At 41.8% G+C, this 24,730-nt stretch overlaps 1 protein-coding gene across 6 annotated transcripts in view; it reads right to left on the bottom strand.

The window, feature by feature from the left end:
- Positions 1 to 4,874: 4,874 nt before the first annotated feature.
- FSTL4 (follistatin like 4) overlaps positions 4,875 to 24,730 on the bottom strand; it is a 228,173-nt gene continuing 208,317 nt past the window's right edge. For 4 of the 6 annotated variants that reach the window (XM_048319875.1, XM_048319877.1, XM_048319876.1 and 1 more), the window contains 6 exons: positions 23,553 to 23,579; positions 18,255 to 18,373; positions 15,218 to 15,367; positions 14,511 to 14,618; positions 11,503 to 11,612; positions 4,875 to 8,369 (listed from right to left, as the gene is read on the bottom strand). In XM_048319875.1, the coding sequence (XP_048175832.1) occupies positions 7,667 to 8,369; positions 11,503 to 11,612; positions 14,511 to 14,618; positions 15,218 to 15,367; positions 18,255 to 18,373; positions 23,553 to 23,579 (1,217 nt within the window). In that variant the 3' untranslated portion in view covers positions 4,875 to 7,666. The remainder of the gene's footprint in view (positions 8,370 to 11,502; positions 11,613 to 14,510; positions 14,619 to 15,217; positions 15,368 to 18,254; positions 18,374 to 23,552; positions 23,580 to 24,730) is intronic. The other 2 variants (XM_048319879.1, XM_048319881.1) reach the window with 1 other exon arrangement.

The following is a 24,730-nucleotide window of genomic DNA, read 5'->3' as shown; positions in this document are numbered from 1 at the left end:
CCCACAGAGCAGTAGTACAATATGCTTGAGAACACTGGGAGCTCATCTAGTTCAGCCCTATTGCTTTTAGGAGAAGCTCTGACACCAGAACAAGCTGTGGAGGGACCAGTGCTAGGAATGGTGATAGCTGGTTGCACCAGGGAAAGTTTAGATTGGATGGTAGGGAAAATTTCTTAATGGAAAGGGTTGTCAAGCCCTGGAAGAGGCTGCCCAAGGCAGTGGTGGAGACACCATTCCTGGAGGGATTTAACAGACATTTAGATGTGGCACTTAAGGATATAGTTTAGTGGTGGCAGAGTGGGGGAATGGTTGGGCTTGATGTTCTATCTGCCCTGTTGGTGTTAGAAATTGCTACCCCTGGGGGTTTTTGCCAGTGTGGTCCACATGTGAGGGAAGAAAGGGCAATGCCAAACCCTTTTCATGTGAATGCATCCCGTTCCTCCATTAAAAAAATAGAAAATAGGGAAAAATGAAGATATGAAAAATAAATTTAAAAAATCACATTAAGAGTTTTAAGGCTTGAGAAAATACCTTGCTTTGAGAGAATAAAATATACTTAACAAATCATAAACAAGCTAATGTATCTAGTGGACTGAAATAATTTTACTGAGAGAAAATACTGAGTAATTTTGGCTGTGGGACAAGGCTGGCATCCTATGTGCTAATGGTAGGATGCCAGAGCCAGCCAGCTTCAAAGCTGAAGTTGTGTTTTACACAGACCTGACGTTGTGCTGTGCAAGCTTGGGAACGGGAAAAGTGCTGAGGGAGCAGGACTGGCTGGCACTTGCTGTCTGAGCCAGTGCAGGACACCTTCCTGGAGGAGCTCAGCTGTGCTTGACACAGCACGCGATGCTGTTGCACTGGGGTTTGATGTGCTGATGGGCTGGATAAAGACAGCAAGCTGAAGCTGAGCTGTCTGGCAGGAAATGGACCATTTCAGAACAGTCACTAGGAAGAAAGGGGTGAGGAGAGGGTTGCCCAGAGAAGTTTTGGGTGCCCCATCAGGGCCAGGCTGGACAGGGCTTGGAGGAATCTTTTCTAGTGGAAGGTGTCCTTGCCTATGGCATGGGGCTGGAATGAGATGAGCTTTAAGGTCCCTTCCAACCCAAATCATACTATGATTCTATGATAATAAGCCAGTAGTTAGGCTCTCTTTGTGGTCCATCAATTCTTGAGACATCAACATCTTTGACACTGTATTTTAAAGTAATTATGTTGGACTCAATGTGAAACTAAGAGTGAAACCCAATGCGACACTCCAAATACAGATAAATATAACACAGCAGCTCACATGGAAGAGTCTGCAAAATAGGGCTGATTTCCAGCTGTGGAAAATTCATTGTTAATGGTCAGAACAGCTTCGACAGATACAGGAGGTGCTGGCCTGCAGGAGCAGCTGTGCCGAATAGGATGAGGATTAAAAGTAGGAAATAGTACAGTTGTTCAAAAACCCCTACCACCCCAAATTCCTAGCCATGCCTTATTTAAAGAAGAAGAAAAGGGAGATGCCAGACTGGTTCTCCTGCCTGACCCAGCTCGGCTCAGGCTTTGCCAGCCCCCAAGCAAATCCTCTGCAGAAATGATGAGCTTTCCTCCACAGAAACTCCAGTTTGTGAAAGCCCATTAACGTTGAGTTTACTATAGCCTTAAATAAAACATTAAAAACTCTCCCTCTGCAATACTCCTTGCAGTAAAGAAAACTCCTCTCCAGATAACTCCACGCCCTGCTCTTCCATGTCTACAGGTGATTGCAGTGCCAGCCGTGTCTATACTCTCTTCTAATTAAAGAGTAGCTGAAGAGCGCACAGCTCCAGGGCTGGGCATCCGATGGCGCAGGAGCGACGTGGTCATTGGGCCATACATGGCATTACCCGTGTCCAACAGTGGGAGAAACCTGTGCTGAGAACGGGAGGTACACTTCTGGAAATGCCAGTGGTCTGACCTTTGCAAATTGGGATGGGCTGCTCGTTTGATTTAGTCCTTGTCTTGTTTACGAGGCACAGCTGGCTCTCTGCTCTCGCTGTGCTCACTGCCTTAATCTGATGGCTTTGGACAAGTGTCAAAGACACCATAGACTGCCAAGGGTTAGTGCCGAAGTGCTTAATTAAACAAGCCTCTGGGATGTGGGATTTGCTTGGTAGAAGCACCACAGCAGAACTCTTTTTTTAAAAATTTTTTTCTTCTAAAGTTAGTATTGTGAACTGGAAAAAAATTTTTTTTTTTTTTTATGCGTTTTGTTTTCAGCTACAAGCATTTGGAAAATAAGACCCATAATCCCCATATTTCCTAAACTCAAGATAAGACATGCAAGAGCCTTTTGTGCCACTGAATTTTCATCTTTTCTCATGAATTTCAGGAATAAGGGACAAATAAAATCACAAGGGAAAAAACCCCAAAGGTAGAGAGCTTCTTTAGTAGCCAGTCACGTCTGTGAGGAATGTAAGTCACCTAAGCATCGTGTGCCAAGGCACCGAGGGTCATTAACACTGCTACATCTTCCCCCTGGGCTGCATGGTGATGACCTTTTGCTGCCACGGAACTGAGTTATGGGCATTAATTCAGCTGGTGCAGAGAGTAGATTGGGTCAAGAACTTAACAAGTTGCACTGGTCCTGCCCAAACCATCCTGCTCTGCCTGTACAGGCTGTAAATCTCACCTCAGTGTACTGGGAAGTCAGGGGGTTCAGAATTGAGGGTATTTTGGCCAATGCATTAAGCTGGGCTACACAGCCAGCTCACATTGCACGGGATAAAAAAATAAATGAATAATGTCAGGTCTGTCAGCCCCTTCATCAGATGGCCCCAGCCCAAGCTCAGCTCAGCCCCCATCACTTGTGCATGACCCCCAGGTCAGCACCTTTGCATTTTCGGGGCATCCTGATTCCTAGCAGATGTGAATAGATGTAAGATTCCTGCCTGCCTGTCACTGTTCTCTGTTTTCAGGCTTATTAAAAAAATCTTTATAGACTTGCTATCTTATTCTTTTAGAAACAAGAGTTAAAAATCCAACCAAACTAACCCCCAGCCCTCTTGTTGGAGGCAGGTTAAAAAAGGGTGACATTTCAGGTGTGTTTTTCCTCCACTAGCAGAGAGGAGCAGTCCATTCCTGGGCTTGCACTGCTTGGCTGGGAATTTGTCTGGTCTTCAACACCACACACAATCACACCATCTCATGTGTGAAAGAAACATGAGTCTTCCTGGTCTCCAGATGGAGAGATTTCCCTGTGTTTTATTTCAGTCTACTTCCAAAAGTCAACAAGGAAAGAAAAGAAAAGAAAAAAAATCTCTTGCTGTAGAAGCAGTTGGCAGCAGTGGGACACCACAGTGATGGGCAGGAGTTGTGCCCACATCATGTCTGGAGTGCCTTGTGCTGCAGATGCACAAAGGGTGAAATGTGTGAAATGTGGATTGTGCATGCTCCATCACTGGATGTGCTCAAGGCCAGGTTGGAAGGGGCTTGCAGCAACCTGGTCTAGTGGAAGGTGTCCCTGCCCGTGGTAGGGCTTGAAACGAGATGAACTTAAAGTCTCCTCCAACCCAAACCATTCTCTGATGATTAACTCTAGAAACAGCAGCTGCTGGTACCAGTTGTGGAAGCCCATGGCTGGCAGAGGAGATGCACTTGTGTAGGTTGGAGGTGAGGCTTGCCAGGCAGGGGGAAATGAGCTCTAGTGAGCAAATAGCAGCACTGAAAGTGCCAATTGTAACACTGATCTCCGTTTCCCATAACTTAACCATACTATAGGGGCTTTTTTTTTTTCTTTGCTTTGTTAGCCGATGAGAAAATGTTTAAAGCAGTGAGTCAGATGATCAGTGCAGGTTTCAGATGGGAAGCAGAGTGGGAATTGTAATCCAATACAGAAAGCCAGTGCTGCTGCTTGCCTTGCAGAATGCACTTCATTGAGAAAAGCAGGATTTACCCCCAGGTTTTCTAAGAAAACAATTATCTGAGGATGAGGTGGTGAATAATAAGAGTACATGGCAGATGGGGAAATCTCTGGGTCCTAGGGGTTCAGTGAAGGGTAACAGCTATACCTGTTACCCAAGAGATGGTCACAAAGCCTGATACAGGGAGGGACAAAGGGGATCTTAGGGAAAAAAATACAAAGGCATTATGGCATGCCCACATCTTTTATGAATAGGTTATTGCACACATGTCTCCCCAGCCTCTGTTCCTGTGTTCCTGTTCATTTTGTTGACCTGCTGTAGGGTCATACAGGGAATTAGCCATTAATCTCCTTACAGAATTGAGATCTTGACCTTTTTATCTGTTTTACACAGCACCCAGCACACTACCAGGCACTCTGGCAATTAAGACCTAATCATGGTATAAATCAAGTAAGTAAGTACCTGTCAACAGGTCATCAGGACTGGTGTTCCTCTTGGGCAAAGCTGTGTTCATGGAGGTCAATCCAGCAAAACGGGCCAAGGCCTTCAACAGCCTCTCATGAAGGCTCTTTTGCAGGGGGGACTGACCCACACTGCCAGTTCCTATCTCCCACCCATCCTGCAGACAAGCCCACCAAAATACTTTGGTACTTTAGTTGATTTTTTTTTAGTGGTATAAAAAAATAAAGTATTTAATGATAAGAATACATTAACTTTCACAGATTCCAAAGAAGGGACTTGTGAGTTTTGCTTCCAGTTTAAAAGTGGTTGGTTTCTGAACAGGCACTTCCATTCAGAAAGTGAAAATATTGAGGGAAATACTAAGACAAACCAGTATTTCTATCATACTGCTGTTTAACCTCAGTGATGAATGGCAAATGCATCTGATCTTTGCATTGGAGACTTATTTTTCCCATTATTCTAGTGTCAGAACACCCTGACATATGAGTGTATAGGATAATGAAAAGGTCATTAATTCAATTTAGATCAATTTCAATTAATCATCATGATTAATTAATAATTTATTAACTAGGAATTAAGTGTGAATTGGTGGAAAACCAAAAGGATAGGGGAAGAAACTGCCCACAAGGAAATATAGTCTCTTTTTGACAGCTGAAAGGCAAATATCAGTTTAAACATTTTTTTGAGTGTATATAAAATTTCTGTGTCATAAAAAAAAAAAAAATCAGAGTAACAAATGTGCAGCACTTTAATGTCAGATTTGACTGTCATTGGAACTGTTCACAAGTAGTGTGGACAATCTAAATTATACTTCATTTTCTAAGTATGATATATAACCATTAGGATAATTTAGAAAAACACATCACCAGAACTTGGGCAGGAAAGGGAATAAAGGGAACATCTTTGGAAGGTCCAAGTGGGATTTTTTCAAGTGAACGCTATTCCAATATTTTGCAACAAACAGGAAAAAGTGAGGTCTGTTACACATCTTTCACAGCCTATATATAAACCAGCCTCAAGAATATATACCTGAACAGATATATACAGGGATTTTTTTTTTTAATATTCTTAAAAAAGTAATATTTGCTTGATCTATGACACAATGAACGTCTCTACAGGGAAAACTTACCATAATAAAATACTCAAGAAGTCATAAAAGGTAACACGAAAGCAGTGTTTGGCCTTGGTAAAACACATCTAGGATGGCTGCAATGTATGGATACAGCTTTGTTCAAGAAAGGAGCTGTGCATATTTAAAGGTACTTACAAAGCTGGTCTTCTCCTTTCTTTGACATGGAATATGTTTCCTAATGGGATGAGTACAAAATCATGGACACCATGCATTGCTAAAGGAAGGCTATGCCCATCTGTTTCACATGTCTGTGTTGCAATGATGGAAGAGTCTCTTCTAACCCCTATGGCTCGTAAGTGAAAGAAATGTAGGATTCAGCATATGGGTGTTGAAGGACAATTTCAAGGACTTCACGTTTAATGAATTCATAGGATTCAGCTCCCCTCCTTCGTCTGTCAGAACAGATTTTTATATTCTCTATAGAACTGAAATGGTTTAAAATACCTCAGGTCTACAGCCATGCTAAAATGCTGCTCTTCTGATAAAGTTAAACATTTAAAGCAAAGACTGTCAGTGTTATTCTGAATTCTTCTTGCTTAAAATCCCTCTGTGTGTGTTGTGAAATGGGTGACTTAAAGTATCTGTGGAGGAAAATGATTACAACACCACTACCTATCACTGTATGCGTTCAAGGGCAGCTTTCTACAGACTCTGGGCAACAAGGTCCTCGGCAAACCATGCTGGGTCTTTCCGGAGGCCAATGGGTGGCTCCAATGCTACTGATATTTACCTGCAGAGAGCTTTCAGCCACCTCAAGACCCCATTTTTCAAGTGGTGGTTACAACTGCTCGGATGGCACCACTTCCCTGGCTCTGCTGTCACAGTGGCTTTTGCCTTCATTACGTCATGGTGATGGAAAAAGAAAGTTAGAAGAATGCAACTAGAAAAGTTTTTATATCTTCCAAGTGTGCAAATAAATGGCTGTATGTTTTTATGGGAACTTGACTGAAATTTCTCAATGCCAGCTGTTGCATTCTTGGATAATTCAGCTGCTTTTACATGAATGTCTTTGCTCATAACTAAAAGATAATTGACTATAAACAAGTGTACTATAAACAGAAAGGGAAAAAAACCACAAAGAAAAATTGTTTCCTGGTATTTCTGAAAATAAATAGGCAAATTAAGGCTATGACTAGAAAATTAGTGAGTTTTCTATTAAAAATAACCTCTGTTATTTTAAGAAAAACCAAGTGATTTCAGTGCTCCTAAATGTTTAATGAGAGTAACCAATGATTTCTAGAAGTGTTGCTGTCTTCTGTGGGAATAACCATAACTAATTGCCTCCAAAGAGTAGATTTTGCATATTGTGCCCAAACTGACCATACTCAGGAGCTGTTGAAAGACTAATGCCACCTTCTCAATAAAATCGTTTACATAAACTCTGACCCCCCATCAGTATTTTCTGGCTTCTACCCAGGCCTGGATGGGTAATGGCCTGGATATTTCATGGCAAATTTCTCAAATACAATCACACAAATATGCACTGGAAGAGGGTGGACTCATCCCATTGCCTTCAGTAGGACCAAGAGCAAAATGAAGCGCAGAAGCAAGCGAGCTGACAGTTACTATTTCTGTGATGCCTCCTTCTGAAATCACATCTGCGAATCCTCCCAAAGCCATCCTGCAGAGAAAACTGATCAGTTTTCATTAAATCACTCTCCTAGGTTTCTCTGGGTTGAAAACTGTTCTGATGTTTAGTTCCCCTCATCATCCAAAGATGAATATTCATTGCAGTCCTCGCTGCTGCAGTCTCCCTGTGCTGGGGTGGGGTAGTCAGTGCAGCCAACAGGCAAGGGATACAGGGAAGAAAACTGATGCTTGGACATAACATAAAAGCTCCTCAGTATGGAAAGTCAAAATCTGTTTTGTTCTACAGAATCACTAGGTTTCGTGGCTTATATGATATCTCAGTGGAGATATTATTCACTTCCCAGCATTTTTCTCATAACCACAAATCACACCCACAAATGAAAAATATCCCTTCAAAACCACTTCCTATTAGCAGAGCATACCTTATATTATAAAACTTGCAAGTAGACCAGTGTTGTACCATGAAGCCTATACAGGGATTTTTTGTCTTTTTTTGTTTTCCCAGTGTAAAAATGTACAATGCTACTGCTCATTTGCTGCAGTGTAAAGGTCCAACTGGTCTTTGCCTGCTGAAAGCCCCACTGCTACTACACTTTCATACCTCCCCAACCCAGACCACTGTGTTACCCCTCCTTATACCTGAAACCTCACAGCGTAATGTATTTTGCCTCCCATTTATAACAAACAATGAATCTTTAGCTGGTGTAATGAGATACTGTCCAAATAATCCACTGTCTTTCATAATTCTGTTGTAGCTGCTCCAGGGCCAGTCTTTGGATGTGATAGGGTCCTTTAAATTCTTCAGTACATTCATTCTCCCTGTTGACAGCTCTACAAAAAGCACATCTGTTTGCAAATGTGAAGTAGCATATATATAGTACTGATTGCCGTCAGTGAAAGAGGGTTGAAATGTCAGATCAGATACACGTATGTTTGTTTTCAAGTCATAAATCAACTTGATTTCCCCTCGGACAGTTAGAGCCTGGACTCTGATCCTGCCGCTGCCTTCATCTGCACTGACCAGGTACTGTCCGTCAGGTGACACGTGGGGTGTGCCCGACACATCACCGTTGGGGCCAATGACGGTGTCGGTGACACTGTCGATGACGAGCTGCAGTGACGAGGCCACCGAGTGGTTCCTCCTGCACTGCACGAAGTAGTAGCCACCCAGGTGTGTGTACGCCATGGCCTGTGGCACGCAGCTGTGGGCTTTGAGGTTGATGGTCTTGATGTGAGTCACGGTTTCCAGGTCAATCTTGTGAACTGCATGTTTTGACTGGTTAAAAATGAAGCCAAACCTGAAACAGAAAACAAGACACTGAAGTCACCTCTGCGGACATGGTTACATGCTTGAGCAAAGTCAGCAGAATCGGAAAGCTTTTATTCTGTTGGTTTTGGAAGCATGTGCAATAATGCTGTCTCTTTTTGTAAGAAATGTCTTGTTTTAGTGCTTCTAAAACACCCTAGAATGAGGGATATATTTCAGTTCAAATTAGCAACCTGATCCTGGAAATTCGACTATGTGCTTAGCTGTTTGAATCTTTAAAAGCTGAAATCTTCTATTGGGAAGACCAGTTTACTATAGAAATGATATCAAGGTTTGGGTGTTCAGTAGGCTAACACTGACCAGGTTTGTATTTAATCTGTCTGAGATTGCAGTCATGAAATTCAATATATACTCAAGCCTTCAATCTCAAAATAGAAAAGCATTCAAAATAAAGCATATTGCTGCCAGGTTGGGGCCAGAGAGTACCTCTACATAATAAATATGGCTGTGTACAATATAATGTATAACCACTGAATGAAGACCATGTCTAACCTCATCTCTTAACTGACAGCACCAGAGGGAAGCTGTGGTGTGTGTTTGGTACCCGTGGTGCCTGGGAACCACTGCAGGAGATGGCAAGGCTGAAGTGCAGACCAGACTCTCAAACACCATCCTGCCAGCCCAGGGAAGGTGTAAAACATTTCTTGAGGAACATAACCAGGGTGCCCTGAAGATAAGGGGTCTTTATTTTCTGTCTCAAGACAAGGCAAAAGACAGTGAGCAGAGAATAAATGTTCTGTAAAAGATATATGCTACAGCACATCTGACCTTTGCTGAAGACAAGAAAAGGTCAAGAATAGCGAAGAAAGGTTTCTACTTAATTTGAGAGGGAGCCCTTAGAAACAGCCTGTTTGTGTTCCCCTGGATTCACAGGTCACTGATACCGACTTACAAAAACTAATTTTACATCGAGTATTTTTTCATCCGTTCAATGTAGACAGAAGGAAATTAAGTGAGTGCTTAGTGTTGTATCTCTTCCGCAAAAGATGTAAAATTGCCTTGTGAAATGTGGAGGACAACGTGCTTGTGTGCAGATAATACATATTTTGCTTGAAACACTAGGTTTATTTCTTTATTCTTAATCCATCTGTCAGTGAGACACTCAGCAATGATTTAACTTCTAAAGAATGAGCCACTGTAGTGTGTGATCCCATGAAAATCACTGGGCTAAGCTTTTCATCTCCCCATTATACTCACATCCATTAGAGACTTCACAAAGTATCTGCAGTGGAAAGTCGTAGCACACTGTGTGTGTGGAAATCAGATATGACACTTGTATTTCTCCTGGATGAATGCATTTTAAGTACACTTTAAAAAGTGCCTTCCCTTACAGCTTTTTTTTCCCCAAGACTTCCTTAATACTTGGCCAAATGCCTGAAGAAGTTAAGAAATGGTTTTATCATAAACTTTCATTTAAAGAAGTGGGTCAGGATATATTTTATGCGCCCACAGTTGCAGAAGAGGCTCATCCCTCGCATGAAATCTGTGATCTGAAATCTCAAAGCAAACCTTACACTTAAGAGAGCTCTAAATAGACAACAGTCTACCCTTGGAACTAATAAAAATGGATGCATTTCTAGATATCCATCTGAAATAAGAGGTAGCTGAAATACATATGCAGGAATATTTGCATACAAATATTACGTGGCTCATGGAAGAAATTACTTAAATGTTCACCTTCCTGGGAAATGCTGGTACTGCCATTTATTGTTTCTGAGTGGAGAATTTAGAACATCATCTCAATGAATCTCATTAGCCTGCAAAAAGTTATTTTTCTGTGCTGAGGGTGAGAGAGAACAGACGATGATCTGACCCTGAACAAATGCAACAGCAAATAAGGCACAGCATTTGCAGCTTTGCACATGGAAAACTATAGACAATAATCCATATTTATTATTTCAGCTAACTAATCACACTGCAGCAAAAGGACAATTAAATAAACAAAAAAGTGTAACTGTTCCACCTTCCTGTCTTTGAATGCAATTCTCACCTTCTCAGCCCAGGCTTTAACATTCAGCAGAGTCATCTACCTCCTGGCACTACTATTAGTCACAATGAAATTGTGAAAGAAAACTGGAAATATGAAGCAGAGAGAAATTACAAATGACAGCCATGAGGCATGCATCATTATTTTGTGTTTCAGCAGGCAAAGTTATTTATTTTGGAACAGATTCAACATATAATCATTTAAGTGTAACCCCTCTCTCTTGGTGTTTCCTGCAGGAAACCTAAGATGACTGTAAGGAGTTACATTATGTTTTTGGAGTGTTTAACTTAGTTAAACTATATAGAGGACAGAAGATGGTTAAACAGTTGTTATGTTGTAACATGGACAGAATTTTGATAATGTTAATGGGAGGCTTCCTCTGCCTGCTGGGAAGCAGCCAGTATTACTCCAGGTTATTAGTATGTTAGTTACACAACCTCATTAACCACTACATCACATTTAAAACTGATGGTTCATGGAGTTGTTTGTTTGGGTTTTTTTTTTTATGTGCAGTGCATACAATTTTTCTGCTCCAACCATACATCCCATGCAGAGATCCAATACTTGAACAAGTTGGAAATGTGGAAGAAACACACCTTGTGCTTCAGGCAGAGTACACTTTTACCACTTCAAGCAATATATCCTTGACACGGGTTTCTGCCCAGATCCATAATGGTTTTCTGGCAAGGAAGGTGATTTTTGGGCCATCAAATTCCTGGCACAAGGAAGCCAGGGCAGTGTGCCATAAGCTGCAAGGAGGGAAGGCTGACCAAGGTGAGATGTGAATGCTCATGTATGGTCTAAGGGAAGTCCAGGATTGTTTCTTGCTCTTTTATTGATTAGCTGAATAACTACTGGCAATTTCCTCAACCACTTCTCCATTTCATCATTTCATGTGTGAACATGGGGATAAACATAGTTAAGATTCCTTCCTTCCTTCCTTCCTTCCTTCCTTCCTTCCTTCCTTCCTTCCTTCCTTCCTTCCTTCTTTCCTTCCTTCCTTCCTCCCTCCCTCCCTCCCTCCCTCCCTCCCTCCCTTTATATCTGTACAGTCCTTTAAGGTGATGAGAAAGGAGCAGCATGGTCACCATTATTATTCATTAAAATAATTTCTCACCTAACATGATTAATAATAAGATTTGTAGGTGGTATAAAAAAATCATCCACTCCTTCAAAGGGTGTGCGGATAACATGTGGATTCTCCCCTGCGCTCGCCTCTGGAATTACCTACAATAAATACACACAAGGTTGAGCACAGGATAAGCACTGAGTAAGGCAGAAAGGTAAATACAGATTACATGCACGGTACCGAGTGGCTCTTTCCAGGATGTAGTAGACTCAAATTGATTAATGACTTCAAAACACTGTTTGGTGTAGTTGTCTTCAAAAGGTGTGCTAGCAAATAGTATTTGGGGCTTGACATTTGTAAGGTAAGTACACAACTTGACTTTCATAAGTTGTTTACATCTTGAGAAAGAGCAGTCAACAGGAACTGAAGCTGTATGACAACACTAGGACCATAATAATTTATCCCTCACTGTCTAAAGTAAACATTTACTTCATGGTAATATTTATTAATCTCACATAAATGCACAGTGATAATTTACCACCCTGAAGGATCGAACACTAACTCACAGCAGTTAATTATCACTTTGAAGGAGAGAAACTGTTCATCCATCGATATAAAGTCCAGGGAGGAGTGGAGAAGCGCCCTTTGGCTGTCCCCTGGTCCTGTCCTCCAGCACAGCACACATCTCCATGGACAGGGGAACTCAGCTCCTCCACTGCTCCGGAAAGGAAAAGTTTTCAAAAATTAAAATGTTAAACACTTGAATTGTTTGCTGGGTCCAAGATGACTTTAGTCCATTCATTAGGACCTTCTGCTGCTCCAATATGCAGCAGTCATTGCTTTGAATTTACAGCTACATAATTCATTAAAGATATACTAAACCCCTAAAAGGTTTAGACAGACAGCTGTTCTGGTCATGCCATTTAGATTTCTTCCAATTAGGAAGGCCAGATATTTGCTTCCAACTAGTCAGTAATGGCCAAACAACAGCATCCCATTAGCTGGTTGCACAGGCAGTTTGATAAATCCCTGACTTCCAGAGAATGAGTGGAAATTTAGATCAACTTCTGCAGCAGCATCTTTGTAAAAAAAAATATTTTACTGCATCTGTGCAACCAAACACTGCAGGTTTTAAGAAGGAACTTTGCCCAATTAGCTACTGCCCACCTTTTGGGAAAAAAGTCAGAAAAAATAAAGGATCTGCTGATGCTAATCTCATCTCTATGTGTGTAACTGCACATCATAAAGATAACAGAAAGGACTATCTGAGACTTGGAGCCTTCTAACAAGTTTCCAGCTGTGCAGATGGTGTGTTCTTCCTAATAATGACATGCTTGGGCCATCTCTCCTTTAATTACAGAAACTTCTCACAGCTGGATGGAAGAAATTAAGTCAGAAAGGGTAAAGAGGGCCCATTTTGTCTCCTTATACCCGGTACAGGAAATTCGCATCCCCAGGTGAGACAACCTGGTGCTGCTGCCCTGGAAACCTTCATTTATTTGCCTCCATTCTGGTTTTGGCATCTTTTCCTGAAATAGCCCATGATGAGTAGCTGGTCCAGTCTTTATTATTGACAGCACTGGATGGAGCATGTGGATGGTGGGGATGGCTCATCTGGTCTTCATGGGGCAGCATCTCCAGAGGCAGCCTTGGGTAGCCCCACAACTAATGTAGATTCCAATTTGTTGGTTTTTAGGTCAGAAAGCACAGCCCCCCTTCTTCTCTGCCTGCTGGGGAATGCTTTAATGTAGACTTACCAGCAAACACTTCTGGCAGAAGGAATATTCACATGACACCTGTTTCCAGAAAGGTTGGGCAGGAAGTGCCAGAAAACAACTACCAGAGAAGGGGATGTCTGTATTGATCAAATCATGTCAACTTTGTCATACAACATAGAGCAGCAGCAAAATGCCCCACTAGATGACTACTCTCCATGTTCTCTGTACTGTCAATAGAACAGTAAATCTGCCAAGGTCATCTGGACGTGGAAGCTAATTTAGTTATCCAAACTCATGTGTAGTGCTGTGTCCCAATATCACTGTGGGTCTGATGGTGCTGAGCATGGAGGAGCTCCAGGGATATCACTGGCACCCCTGTAGTGGAATCACTAACACCCAGTAACACAATTTGTCCCCCAGGTTTTACTTCTGATGGTTTGGTTTTTTTTTCATACCCTAGAGAGCCCCTTTTTACATTTTACTGTGAGAGAATCACAGAATCACAGAATTGTTAAGGATTGAAAAGCCTTCAAAGATCATTGAGTCCAACTATTTCCCCAGCACTGCCAAGCCCACTCCTGAACTATGTCCCCAAGTGCCACATCTACATGTCTTTTCAATCCTTCCAGGGACAGTGACTCCACCACTGCCCTTGGCATCCTGTTCCAGGGCTTGACAAAGTTATCAGTGAAGAAATTTTTCCTAATACCAACCTAAACCTCCCCTGGCATAACTTTTGGTCATTTCCTCTTGTCCTATAACTTGTTACGTGGGAGAAGAGACTGACTTCTACCTGGCTCCAACCTCCCTTCAGGGAACTGTAGAGACTGATAAGGTCTCCCCTGAGCTCCCTCAGCTGCTCCTCATCAGACTTGTGCTCCAGACCCTTCCCCAGCTCTCCTGCCCTTCTCTGGACACATTCCAGCACCTCAATGTCCGTCTCGTAGTGAAGGCTGAACACAGGATTCAAGGTGCCTTACCAGTGCTGTAGAGCACAGCAGGCTTGTCCTGCTCACAGCCAGCTGCCAGCCCTTGCTGTACAACTTTATGGCACTTGGCTCTGTCACCAGTCTTAAAACAAAACAGACCTTGGCACAAAGCAGCCCTGCTGTCAGCCTGCGGCACAGTCATTGCTCAAAAACAAATTAAACAGCAGGAAAAATATGTGAGGATGGACAGAGGAGGGATGCATAAAACACACTGGATATGCAAATGAAACAGCAGCTTTATATCCAGACCATTAAATGCTGTTAAATACCTGCGACCCACCGGCCACCAGTCTGTAACCAGTGATGCTGAGCCCAGGAAGAGCAAAGGCTCCAAAGTGTAAGGACTTACCTGCAGTGTGGGTGATGATTGCCTCATGTCCCCCCAGCTGAGCACCCACACTTGGTCGTGGGACTTGTCATAATGTAATTTGGTTGGTAATGGGTCCACATCCAAGGACTTAAAAAAACCCGGAGAGAGTTATTTACACAGTGACCCAAATGCACATGACAAATACTACATCAGCTCACTGCAGGCAGTCCCATGCACCACTATTATGTTCCTTGTGCAGCTTTGCCTTCAAATCAAGTGGGGGACCAGCAGCAGTTGAAAAATTTGGCTGTTTGGTGCCATTTTCTGTGTAGACATCACTCCATCTTATACTGTTACTTATAGCCAGTAGATCAAGGGCCAGTTTCTGTCTGAATTGTACCCACACCAGCTCATTATTCCCAACCTGCTTATAACCCAGGTCAGGTAGCTAAGCCAGGAATTCATCCCAATGTTATTTTACCAGATTCACTGTAAGCTCGGCTGCAGATGCAGCCTTGAGACTGTGATCTCCCACCCATAGAGGAGAGGTTATAGAACCTCTTTTCCTGCCAATGAGGTTACAGAACAGTGAACCCCATGTGATCCCACTGGCGAAAGCAACACAGGCCCAGCTCTTTAGTGATCAGCAGATCTTTGCCCAGCAGATCCACCAGGCAAAGATCTGTTTTTTTTGTCCTATATCAAGTCTTTTGCCATCAGCAAATAATGTGTTCACTTGTAAGTACCTGTATGGCTTTCTGAGTCTGGATATCAATTATCATTACTCTGTTCTGCTTTGGCTGTGTCACATAAATGTACTTGTCTCTGACATTGACTGCTGAAGCCCAGAGGCAGGACTGAGTGTCTTCACCTTCCACTCTAGGACAGATCTCCTCCTGAGGGGTTAAAAAAGAAAAGGTTTAATTTTTACAATTTCAGGGCCTGGAGCAGCAAGAAGCTTAGCCTTGAAAACCGCAGGAAAAAATCCCTGGGGATTCCATTAGGATGATATTTCTTCCCTTTCTTTCCTGGAAAACATGGAATAATTAATTTATCAGGTACCACACTTCAGCCTGGCTCTATGCAATGACATTAAGCAGCTGGACCTCCTGCAAACTTATATTGAATTTAAATAACCACAGAGCCTATGGATTGATCTTTTGAAGCATGCTGTGGTTCATCAAGACTTGCAGTGCTGTCAGTGTTTATTAGCAACAGAAATATCACCCTAGGCTTTGAAAAAACAGTGATTTACATTAATTGACTCACTGCTTTATATTTTTCATAAAGTCTTCATTTTCTGTGCAGGAGAGCATGCTCTAAAACACCTATGCTGAAGCAAACAGAAGCAAAACAAGCACGATCCTACAGCTACAGAAACTTCCCCTGTTCAAAAGGAACCAAGTTCTGCCGCTTTGGGCCAAATTCTGTTCACAGCTGCCTGATGCCATATTTTGTCTCTGATATTCCACTCACTGAGTCCTGTGCAGAACTGGTACAGCTACCCTGAGTTTGAAGAGTCCCTTGTGGTCTCACCAACAGCTCTCTGCATGTTGGCTACTCCTCATCGATCTTCCTTCTGTCGAGATGCTTTATTTGAAAGAGCATTTGTGTGGGACCAGGCTGTGGGGAGGAAATGGGGTAAAACAAGAATGAACACATATATATTTCAGTGAGCAGAACTGCTGATTTTAGATCTTCTGTTGGTTAATTTTAAATAATGGCCCAACTTCCCTAAGGGAAATGTGATTGGAGCTGCATCAGAGCTTGCTCAGGGAAAGAGGAGGTACAACAAAAAGCAGTGTCAACACTGTGTCTGTATTGGAGGAATAGAATAGAATAGAATAGAATAGAATAGAATAGAATAGAATATCCTGAGCTGTAAGGGACCCACACCATGTGCAACAATTATGGATAAAAAGCTGTCACCTCTAAGCAGAACAGCTCTGCTGGCTGAGTGTCTTGGTGGAGACCACGAGCAAGGGTTGAAGATACAAGACTCAATAACTTGGTTGCATTTTCTTTTCTGTCCCTCCGGCCAGGCTGGGAATCTATGCTACAACAAGCTAGAAGATGATACAAAAGCTCAGGCTTGGGCTTCCAGCAGCCATTCATGCAGTCAGGCACCTGCCAGCCTCCACACTGTCCTCCTCATCCTCAGCTCTAACAACACAGCATCCACCCAAGCCAAGGGGAGCAGGGAAAGGTCACCAGTCTTTCTGCTACAGGGCTCAGCTGCAGCTGCTCCACCTGCTTTTGTGCCCTCTAAGAGCAAATGAAGAAACCTTTTTTGTAGATCCATTCCTAAAGTTGGGCTTGTGTCACTGTCTATGTAGCAAACGCTCAAGATAGTAAAAGGGAAAAGGGAGGAAATAAATGTCAATCCTCCCTGGACCAAGGGAAGGGCCCTATGAGATCTGTAGGAATCCCCCAGAGGTGTCTCTGAAGAGCAGCCAAGTGATATTAAAAATCCCTCTTATGTGCACCAACGTGCTGACATTATTTCCTTAAGTGCCTTCTCTCTTTTGTTCTTTTCAATCTGTTTTTCCAGAACCACCTCTTCAATATTTACAGTTCTTTGGAAAAGAAACACAGGATTTCTGTCTTTGTAAAGCAACAGCTTGGGTGTGGCTTAATAATATTAAGTCCATGTTAAGGATTAGCCTCGGGGTGAGCATCAGTCTGGACTTCTTCTAAGGTATATTAAAATCTAGTGGAAAAAAAAAAATCAGTATCAACCATGAATTTACTGAGATTTAGAAAATATTTACTACAGATGTGTAAGATGATCTTGACCCATAGCAGCAGAGCTTGACCCAACCTGCAGGGGTTGTGAGAGTGATTCTCCCCTTTGATTCCTCCCAAAACTGAAATCAAGACTGAGCCCTTTTCTTCAGAAGAGCCACATTCTTGAGCCACATTCTCAACTTTCCCTTTTAAAAATTAGAAACTAAGTAAAGGAGTGACTAAAAAAGCATTTCTGGACGTATTTCAGCACCCGTACTTTTCAAGAACCAACAGTGTCATGAAGATATACCTGATGTGCGTTCCTGTGCAGGAGTACATAACACAGGTAACTGAGAACACTGACCTCACAGAGCCTCCAGGCACGTGTTATCCCACTGGCCATGTTGAGCCAGTGCTTGACATTCCTGACACCTGAAAAAATTTTCCTCGTGATTTCCTACAGCAAGGGTTAGGTAAACTCAGTGCTGACAGAAAAGTGCCAACAGCAAACACAGACAGTGCAGTCTCCCTTTCAGTGGCAGACGATGCAGAGGACCTCCATGGCACAACCATTTTCTGGGCATTCTTATTTGCCTCCCTGCTGCAGTTTAACATGGCAAACTACTTCCAAAGAGCAGAAAGTAGCCCAAAGTAGCTCACTTCTTTGCCTATGGAGGCATCAGTAGAAGGAGCACCAGTGAATGATGTGCACATCTCTGTGCTATTGACTTTTGTACCTTCCCCAAAGCCCAGTTACAAATTTGGGGCATGGATAAGTAAACAGATCAAACAGGACAAATGAAAGTCTTTGCTCATGTGATAACTAGCCAAATTCTCTTCAGTGTGTCAGTAAATCCTCCATTTCTGAGTCAGCCTTAGAAGTTACGTGGATCCCTTGATTTTCAAGAGAAGATGCTATACCTCAGGGATGCTGCATGAAGCCCACCAAGCTCCAACACCCCTGTGGCAAACGGGTCCTTTAGCAATAACAACCTTTGAAGAGATTAAGAGAAAGTTTCCCAGCTGTCAGCTGTAGCTGCTGGGTTTAGGACTTACATAACTTGTGAAAATCCTCTCTTCAGGCCTCATATGTCTCCGGATTTCACATTCGTTTGGCTGAAGGACTGTGATCCCATCATCAGAAAAGACATAGAACATATTCCCAACACTCAGGCCTTAAAGAGGGATAAAGAAGAAGGAGTTGTATTTTTTTTGGTATGTATCCCTAGCTGTTAGGACTTCTTTTAAGAACGCATCCTCCTCTCCCGACAAACAAAATCTGCCTTACATAAAAGTTGGTCATTTGGATGCAGCTGGAGCATTCACAAAATCAAATTTTATGTCACAACAAGGGCTTCAAGGAGTGAAGAGGTACAGACACATTCAAAAATGCATTGCCTTGGTGGCGGTGGTTGTACCCAAATAACTATGGCTGGGTCTTGTTAATAGGTACCAAAGCAGGATTTGATCCCAAGAAACCCCTCTGTTGCACTGCTACCCCTCCTCAGATTATGAATTTGTTTTTTTCCTATGAGTTCATGAAAAACAGCTTGACAATAATTTGAGAACTGAAAGAAAAGCTTTAGTTAAAGTGAAGGTCATCCTGTCACAAGCAACTTGACCGCTGGTAACTGTGATGTTAAATAGAAGTGTTTAGCATCTGTTTCCATGAATGAAAATATATAGATTTCTCTGTTTTCTTAAACTATGTGAAAGAACTAACTACAGCCACCAAAATAAATACATTTTTGAAATCTTGCAAACTGTAATTCACAAATATGGAGTAGTTCAGCATCGCATTAGCCCTCATTTATCCAACTGGGGCATTTCAAGAGATTTGGAAAACTGGCTGATTGTCACTGCTTTGCCTTCAGGAGATTGTATTTTATCACTTCTGTCATGCTACATGGAATAGCAGTGACAAGATCTTTAAGAAATATTCAGGATCTTTTCAAACACTCTAGTTTCAAAGATCCATTCATTCTATTTTTTCATACCACCACCAGTAAATGTTTGCAATGACCACTGTCACCCCTAGTAGTGTTGATAGCGTACTTTATCTGCCAACAATATGGTGATACTATAATTTGTATCTTCTAATTAATTCCATTTTCCCATGGAGAAATAAAGTCCCCATTCTATGGCTCTGAACAGTGTTCAGTGTTAAAAATACCCTTTTCTGGTCCTGTGGTGGCACCTCTAAATGCTGCTCACAGAGACAGAGTTTCTCACATTTCTTAACTGTTTGCAGGATTGAGATCTAAATCATCACAGGAAACTTGACAGTAAAAATATGGATAATTTGGACAAATGCATTTTTGGAAAATTTGTAAAACACGTATTTAGTAAGGCTAGAAGGGTTTTTTTGGTGCTAAGCCCCCTTCTTTTGATGCCAAGTAAGTCGCTTCAGAGTATAATGTGTCAGCATGTGGTGTTTGCTGTACTGACAAGGTTCAAATTGAGTGTCTAAACTATAGCACAGAAATCCCCCAGTTAGGGCATCAGGTGGGTACAAGAACTGTGATCCTCAAATGTGATGCCACAGAGCAGGATCATGCATGTAGGAAAAAAGCTAACAAAGCTCCATCAAGAGTTATTTCATGGACTAAGGGTAATTTTTTCCCCAAGTATATTGGTAAAACATTTCATTCAGGCACTTTGGACCAAAACCTGTGCTCCCAGCATCCACACAACTCCCACCTGCTTTAGTGGGAATTGAGTGAACACGTCAGAGGGCAGAATTTGACCCTGGCCTGGAATGAATGTACATATTCCATGGGTAAAGGATTTTAATCCTAAGAAGTGAAAAGAGGCAGGCAATCAATTATGACTACTGTGAAGGTACTTATTATTTTCATGCACAAGAGTAGCGTGATTTTGTCTGATGATCTTATTACAATGAGGGTGTATTTAGGAAGTAAGACCTTAATTACCCACAAATATACTTCGATTAAAATTTTTACCCCAGCAGGTTTAGAGTCAGAGACTTGGCAAGTTTCACTACTTATCTTGCAGTAAAATGAGTCCAAGTTTTTCTGCAGACTGATTAAAATATACTACAAATTATTGAGAGCATTCAGGTACTCTCTTTTTTAAAAAAAGCTTGTCAATTTAAATTAAACCACCTTTTTTCCCAGAGATTGATCTTCACACTGATATTTAGACCAAGCAGGTTTTTTACTAGACAAGCTAGGTGTTTTATTGTGACTCATGAAACATTTGCCAAATCTTGGTTGGGGTACATCCTAAACAATCTCATGGACATCAGTAAAACAGACTCAATTTTTGATTATACTGCTGCACCTACTTAGTGCTGGGCATTGGGAATTATTTCAGTACAGAGGTGGGCAATGGGGTATTTTGTTTTTTACAGTAGTGAGGCAGGTATTAAACTGGGAACTGGGGGACTAATGAGGAGAATCAGGAGGTTTTTTCTTTTTCTTTTGAATTGAGGACATTTCAGGTTAGATGACACAACTAGTTCAAAAACTAAAGGCATTATGAAAGGCAGCATACCTCATCTGTATAGCAAAAAACCCTAATATTAAAAAAAAAAATTAAGAATGAGGATTTCCTAAACATACCAGTTCTTATTTGATCCACTCCAGATAAGTTGGCTCTAACAAAAAAAACTTCAGGAGGACACCTGATATCAACAAGAGCTTATTTCAAAAATACAGCGTCTCCATCAGTGTACATCTATACATCCCTCCTTTGAGATCAAAGGGCAAATTTTTCACCATGGAATACTCTCTTCTAATCTGATAATTAAATAATTTTCCTCAACTTAATCTAAATACTTGCAAGTATTTTAGAAATTAAATTTGGTAATGAAAAGGCTTTCAGTTTTTTAAGTCCATACATTCACATAACTGCTGATTGCCTGCTGGCATGAAATGCTCCTTTTCTCCGGGTATTAAGCAAGCAGTGCTCGCTACAGAAATGAACACTGGCATGAAAACAAATCTCTGCTTTACATTTGGGCGACTCATGGTTTTCTCTGGACAAAATTAAAAACTATTTGTATAGGTAAATACTGCACATGCTTCCAGCCCCAGGTTTAACTGGCTGGTTGCCCTATGTGCACTCATTTCTTGAGGCTTTGCTTGTGCGTGGTCTGAAAGGTTTTGAGAACAAACTGACAGACTGACTTTTAAAATGACCAAATACTTACGTTAAAAGTTTGACTTGCAGCAAAAGTTTTTTCTGTACCATATTTTGTTTAGGTATTTCCCCAAGGTTTTAATTACTCCAAACCTTGGGGGGATGAGGTTGTGATCATTTTAAAGGAGCTCAAATCTACCAATGCATTTGTTAATATTGCTACTTGCACATAGTAAGGAATTGAAAGAATACATTAAAATGTAAAACCAAAAATACCATTCCTGTCTTCCAGCTTTCTCTGTGCCAAGATTTCACATGCTGAAGTATGTTCTAGAATGAATGTGTCCATGAAATACTACAGAACAAGAAAAGCAGGGTAATAAACCTGATCTACAGATACTGAATCGTTTAGGAACATCAACAGCAAATCTGTTTTACTGGCCATGTTTTGCCTCAACATTGCTCATACTTTTATTTAAAATGTGCAAGGTTGATAAGCAGTAAGTCCATTTATTTAGCAAAATTATAAGAAGACTTTCTGCAACCAACTTCTCAGCTGTTCTTTAAATATTACTCTACTTCTACATCTGGAAGGATTATCCAACTGCTTTCTTTAAAAAGGAGCGTAAGGGACACTGTATATAAACAGCCATGGAGCACCATGCAGGTGATGCTGGACTGATGAGAGATGCATTAGAGATTTCATTTCCAAGTAGAAATAGCAATTCTTAGTGCCAATAATGCCATTTACAGGAATGTCAGCAGTGAAGACTCCTCACAGCCCTGCACCAGACACCTGCAGGTGGGGTATTTGGGAAGAAGTGCTGGGGAGCTATCCTAGGTGACTGCACCACCTCTCTGACGTCCAGCGAGCTGCATTTAGCTTGGGTTGGAAGGGACCTTAGAAATAAACTAGTGTACTTGCTGTGTGTCTGTGGCCAACAGTGGCACCAACAGCGTGCACCAGGTGTTTGCACACCTGGACCAGGCTGCTTCGGTCACCACACCCTGGCACCTTCCTTCTGCCCCTGAAATCCTTTGCGCCAAGCCCAAGCTACCCAGAAAGCTTCATGCTGAGGGCAGGAAGCCCAGCTATTGTTTTGGGTACCTGGAGGCACTACTTACAAAGGGGCCTTTTGCACCCTCTAAAAGCAGAGTGAGCCTGAAGCCCTTCTTGGACAAGCAGCGTGAGGGAGTTCGGGTGTTTGCAGGGGGCAGGGGGATGTGGCCGAGAACAATTTTTCACTGCACAGCAAACTTTCCCACACAGCTGGAAGGACACCAAGGTCTCAGCTGCCTCATACGCAGCTGGCAGACACAAGAACTGTTTTACACCTGGGTTTCAACCCCAGAACCTTCCTCCAGTGAGTGGATGTCCTGCTCACAGCCCTCCAGGAGCCCAATGTCACAGGGTCCCCTCCACATACCTGGGCTCCACACCTACAGAGGCAGATGGACAACCTGTGTGAGAGCCCCTGGGGCTGTTGCATGATGCTTCTTACTGGGTGTTTTGGAAATTGCGACAGCACAAGCATGTACAAAATCGGGATTTTTCATTCAAGTGCCTCCGTAATATCGTTGAGTCAATTAGATGCTCAGGATGGGTTTTTTCCTACTTTGGCTTCCAAGATAAACAGTTGTTGACCTTGTGGAGGGCACACTGTAACTTTGATCAAACTAGAGATCTTAACTGCCAATTAAAACAAGGAGAAACTGGGCAACCTTTACCCTGCATCGATTCAAAAGATAGAGGGAAGAAAACCTGTTGTGGTTTGGATTTCTGTTTTGCCTAACAGTCAAGAACAAAATTTCTGTTGCTTACCTAGAAAACATCAATACATGCTACTGAAGAGGAAGAGCTTGAATTGCTTGCATAAAATGCAGTATATTGAATTTATGCCTTACTTGTTCAATTATGGTAATTTGGGAGCACTTCTGACACTTGTGTGATTGCTAATGCAGCTCGAGAATCTCAGGCTGATCACACTTCTGGCAGTATATAAAAATTCATATTTTTATATATTTTATGGTAATCTATTATTTCATAGTGGGAAAATGCAAGAAGTTATAGGTACAAGAGTGACATCTCTAATTTGAAGAATTTAGCTTTTAAATGTCTGGTCTGTACTTAATCTAGTAACTGTGAAAGTTGATAGGGTTAGTGGCAAGTCAGTGGAGAATGGCCCATCACAGAATTATTAAAGCAGACAAGCACATTATCACTACGACAAAAGAACTTTACTGCAGTACCTTCCTCTCGCCACAGTATGTTTGCAACTGCAGCATCAGAATATTGGGAAAGCCAGAAAATAATCAGGAAAAGAAAAAAAAACAACAAAACAATGTCAAAACTTTCATTGTAGCAAGTAACTGAATAAATACTCATGTTTACATGAACTGTTTAATTGGTGAAAATTTTGTAACATTCATTCAAATAAAATACCAGGAAAGACAGAGAGTTCTAAACACATTTGCTCCTTCTAGAGACAATTCAGAAACTTTGACATGGGAAAAATCCTTCCTGAAATGAAGGCAGCTGTTCAAACATCAGTGACCTACTAAAGAGAAGCTGTTACCTTCAAATGCAGCTGGAGGTATGGTACAGCCTGTGATTTTCTGTGCAGGTTCAATGAGGAAACACAACATGGAATTATAGAATCATTAAGGTTGGAAAAACGCTCTAAGATCACTGAGTCCAACCATTAACCCAGCACTGCCAGGTCCACCAACATCTTTCAGAAGAAGCCTGAGACTGGCAGCTACAGCAGCTACACCCTTGGCTGCGCTTTTTCTTGGAACTTCATGCAACTGCATTCTCTTTCAGGATTCACATAAGCTCTGAAAGTACACCTGCATTTGAATTTCTGTTCCAGATAGATCCAATTATTTCTCAACATACTGCAATTTCCCTTGCTCAAGTATTCAAGGGAAAACGACCAATATTAACAAGAGTACATAAATCTAGTTAATGAGAAATAGAATATATTTTCCAAAGATTCTCCTTGAGAGCCCATATTTATGGGTAACTTAGCTACCAATTCTCGCTCTATATTTGCAGCCAGAAAAGCAGCAAAAATCCCATTTGCACCTAGACTTTTAGCATCACCAATAAACCCAGGCAATCTCCTAAGCAGTTAAGATGGCAGAACTAGGAAGGATCAGGCCTCTGGAAACTTTTCTACTGGGGCAACTGATCACCTCCTCCAGCGATTGTGGTTTGGGGTCAGTGTGGTCAAGATAACACAGCTGCACTCCTATAGGAGATGTGGGAAGAGTAGCTGGGAGAGTATTTGTCTTCCAGGTGGAAGATAATTTCACACTGAGGGAAACCTCTTTTGCCAGTCAGTGATGCAAAAACAGGTAAAATAAATAGTTTAATCACAACATTTTTCAGACGTCTAAATATTCGAGAACTTTGACTGGTAACT

The sequence above is a fragment of the Corvus hawaiiensis genome, chromosome 15 (genome assembly GCF_020740725.1).
Source record: "Corvus hawaiiensis isolate bCorHaw1 chromosome 15, bCorHaw1.pri.cur, whole genome shotgun sequence".
Classification (NCBI taxonomy): Eukaryota; Metazoa; Chordata; class Aves; order Passeriformes; family Corvidae; genus Corvus; species Corvus hawaiiensis.
The sequence above is the reverse complement of the archived record's forward strand: the minus strand, read 5'-3'. Positions and strand labels throughout refer to the sequence as shown.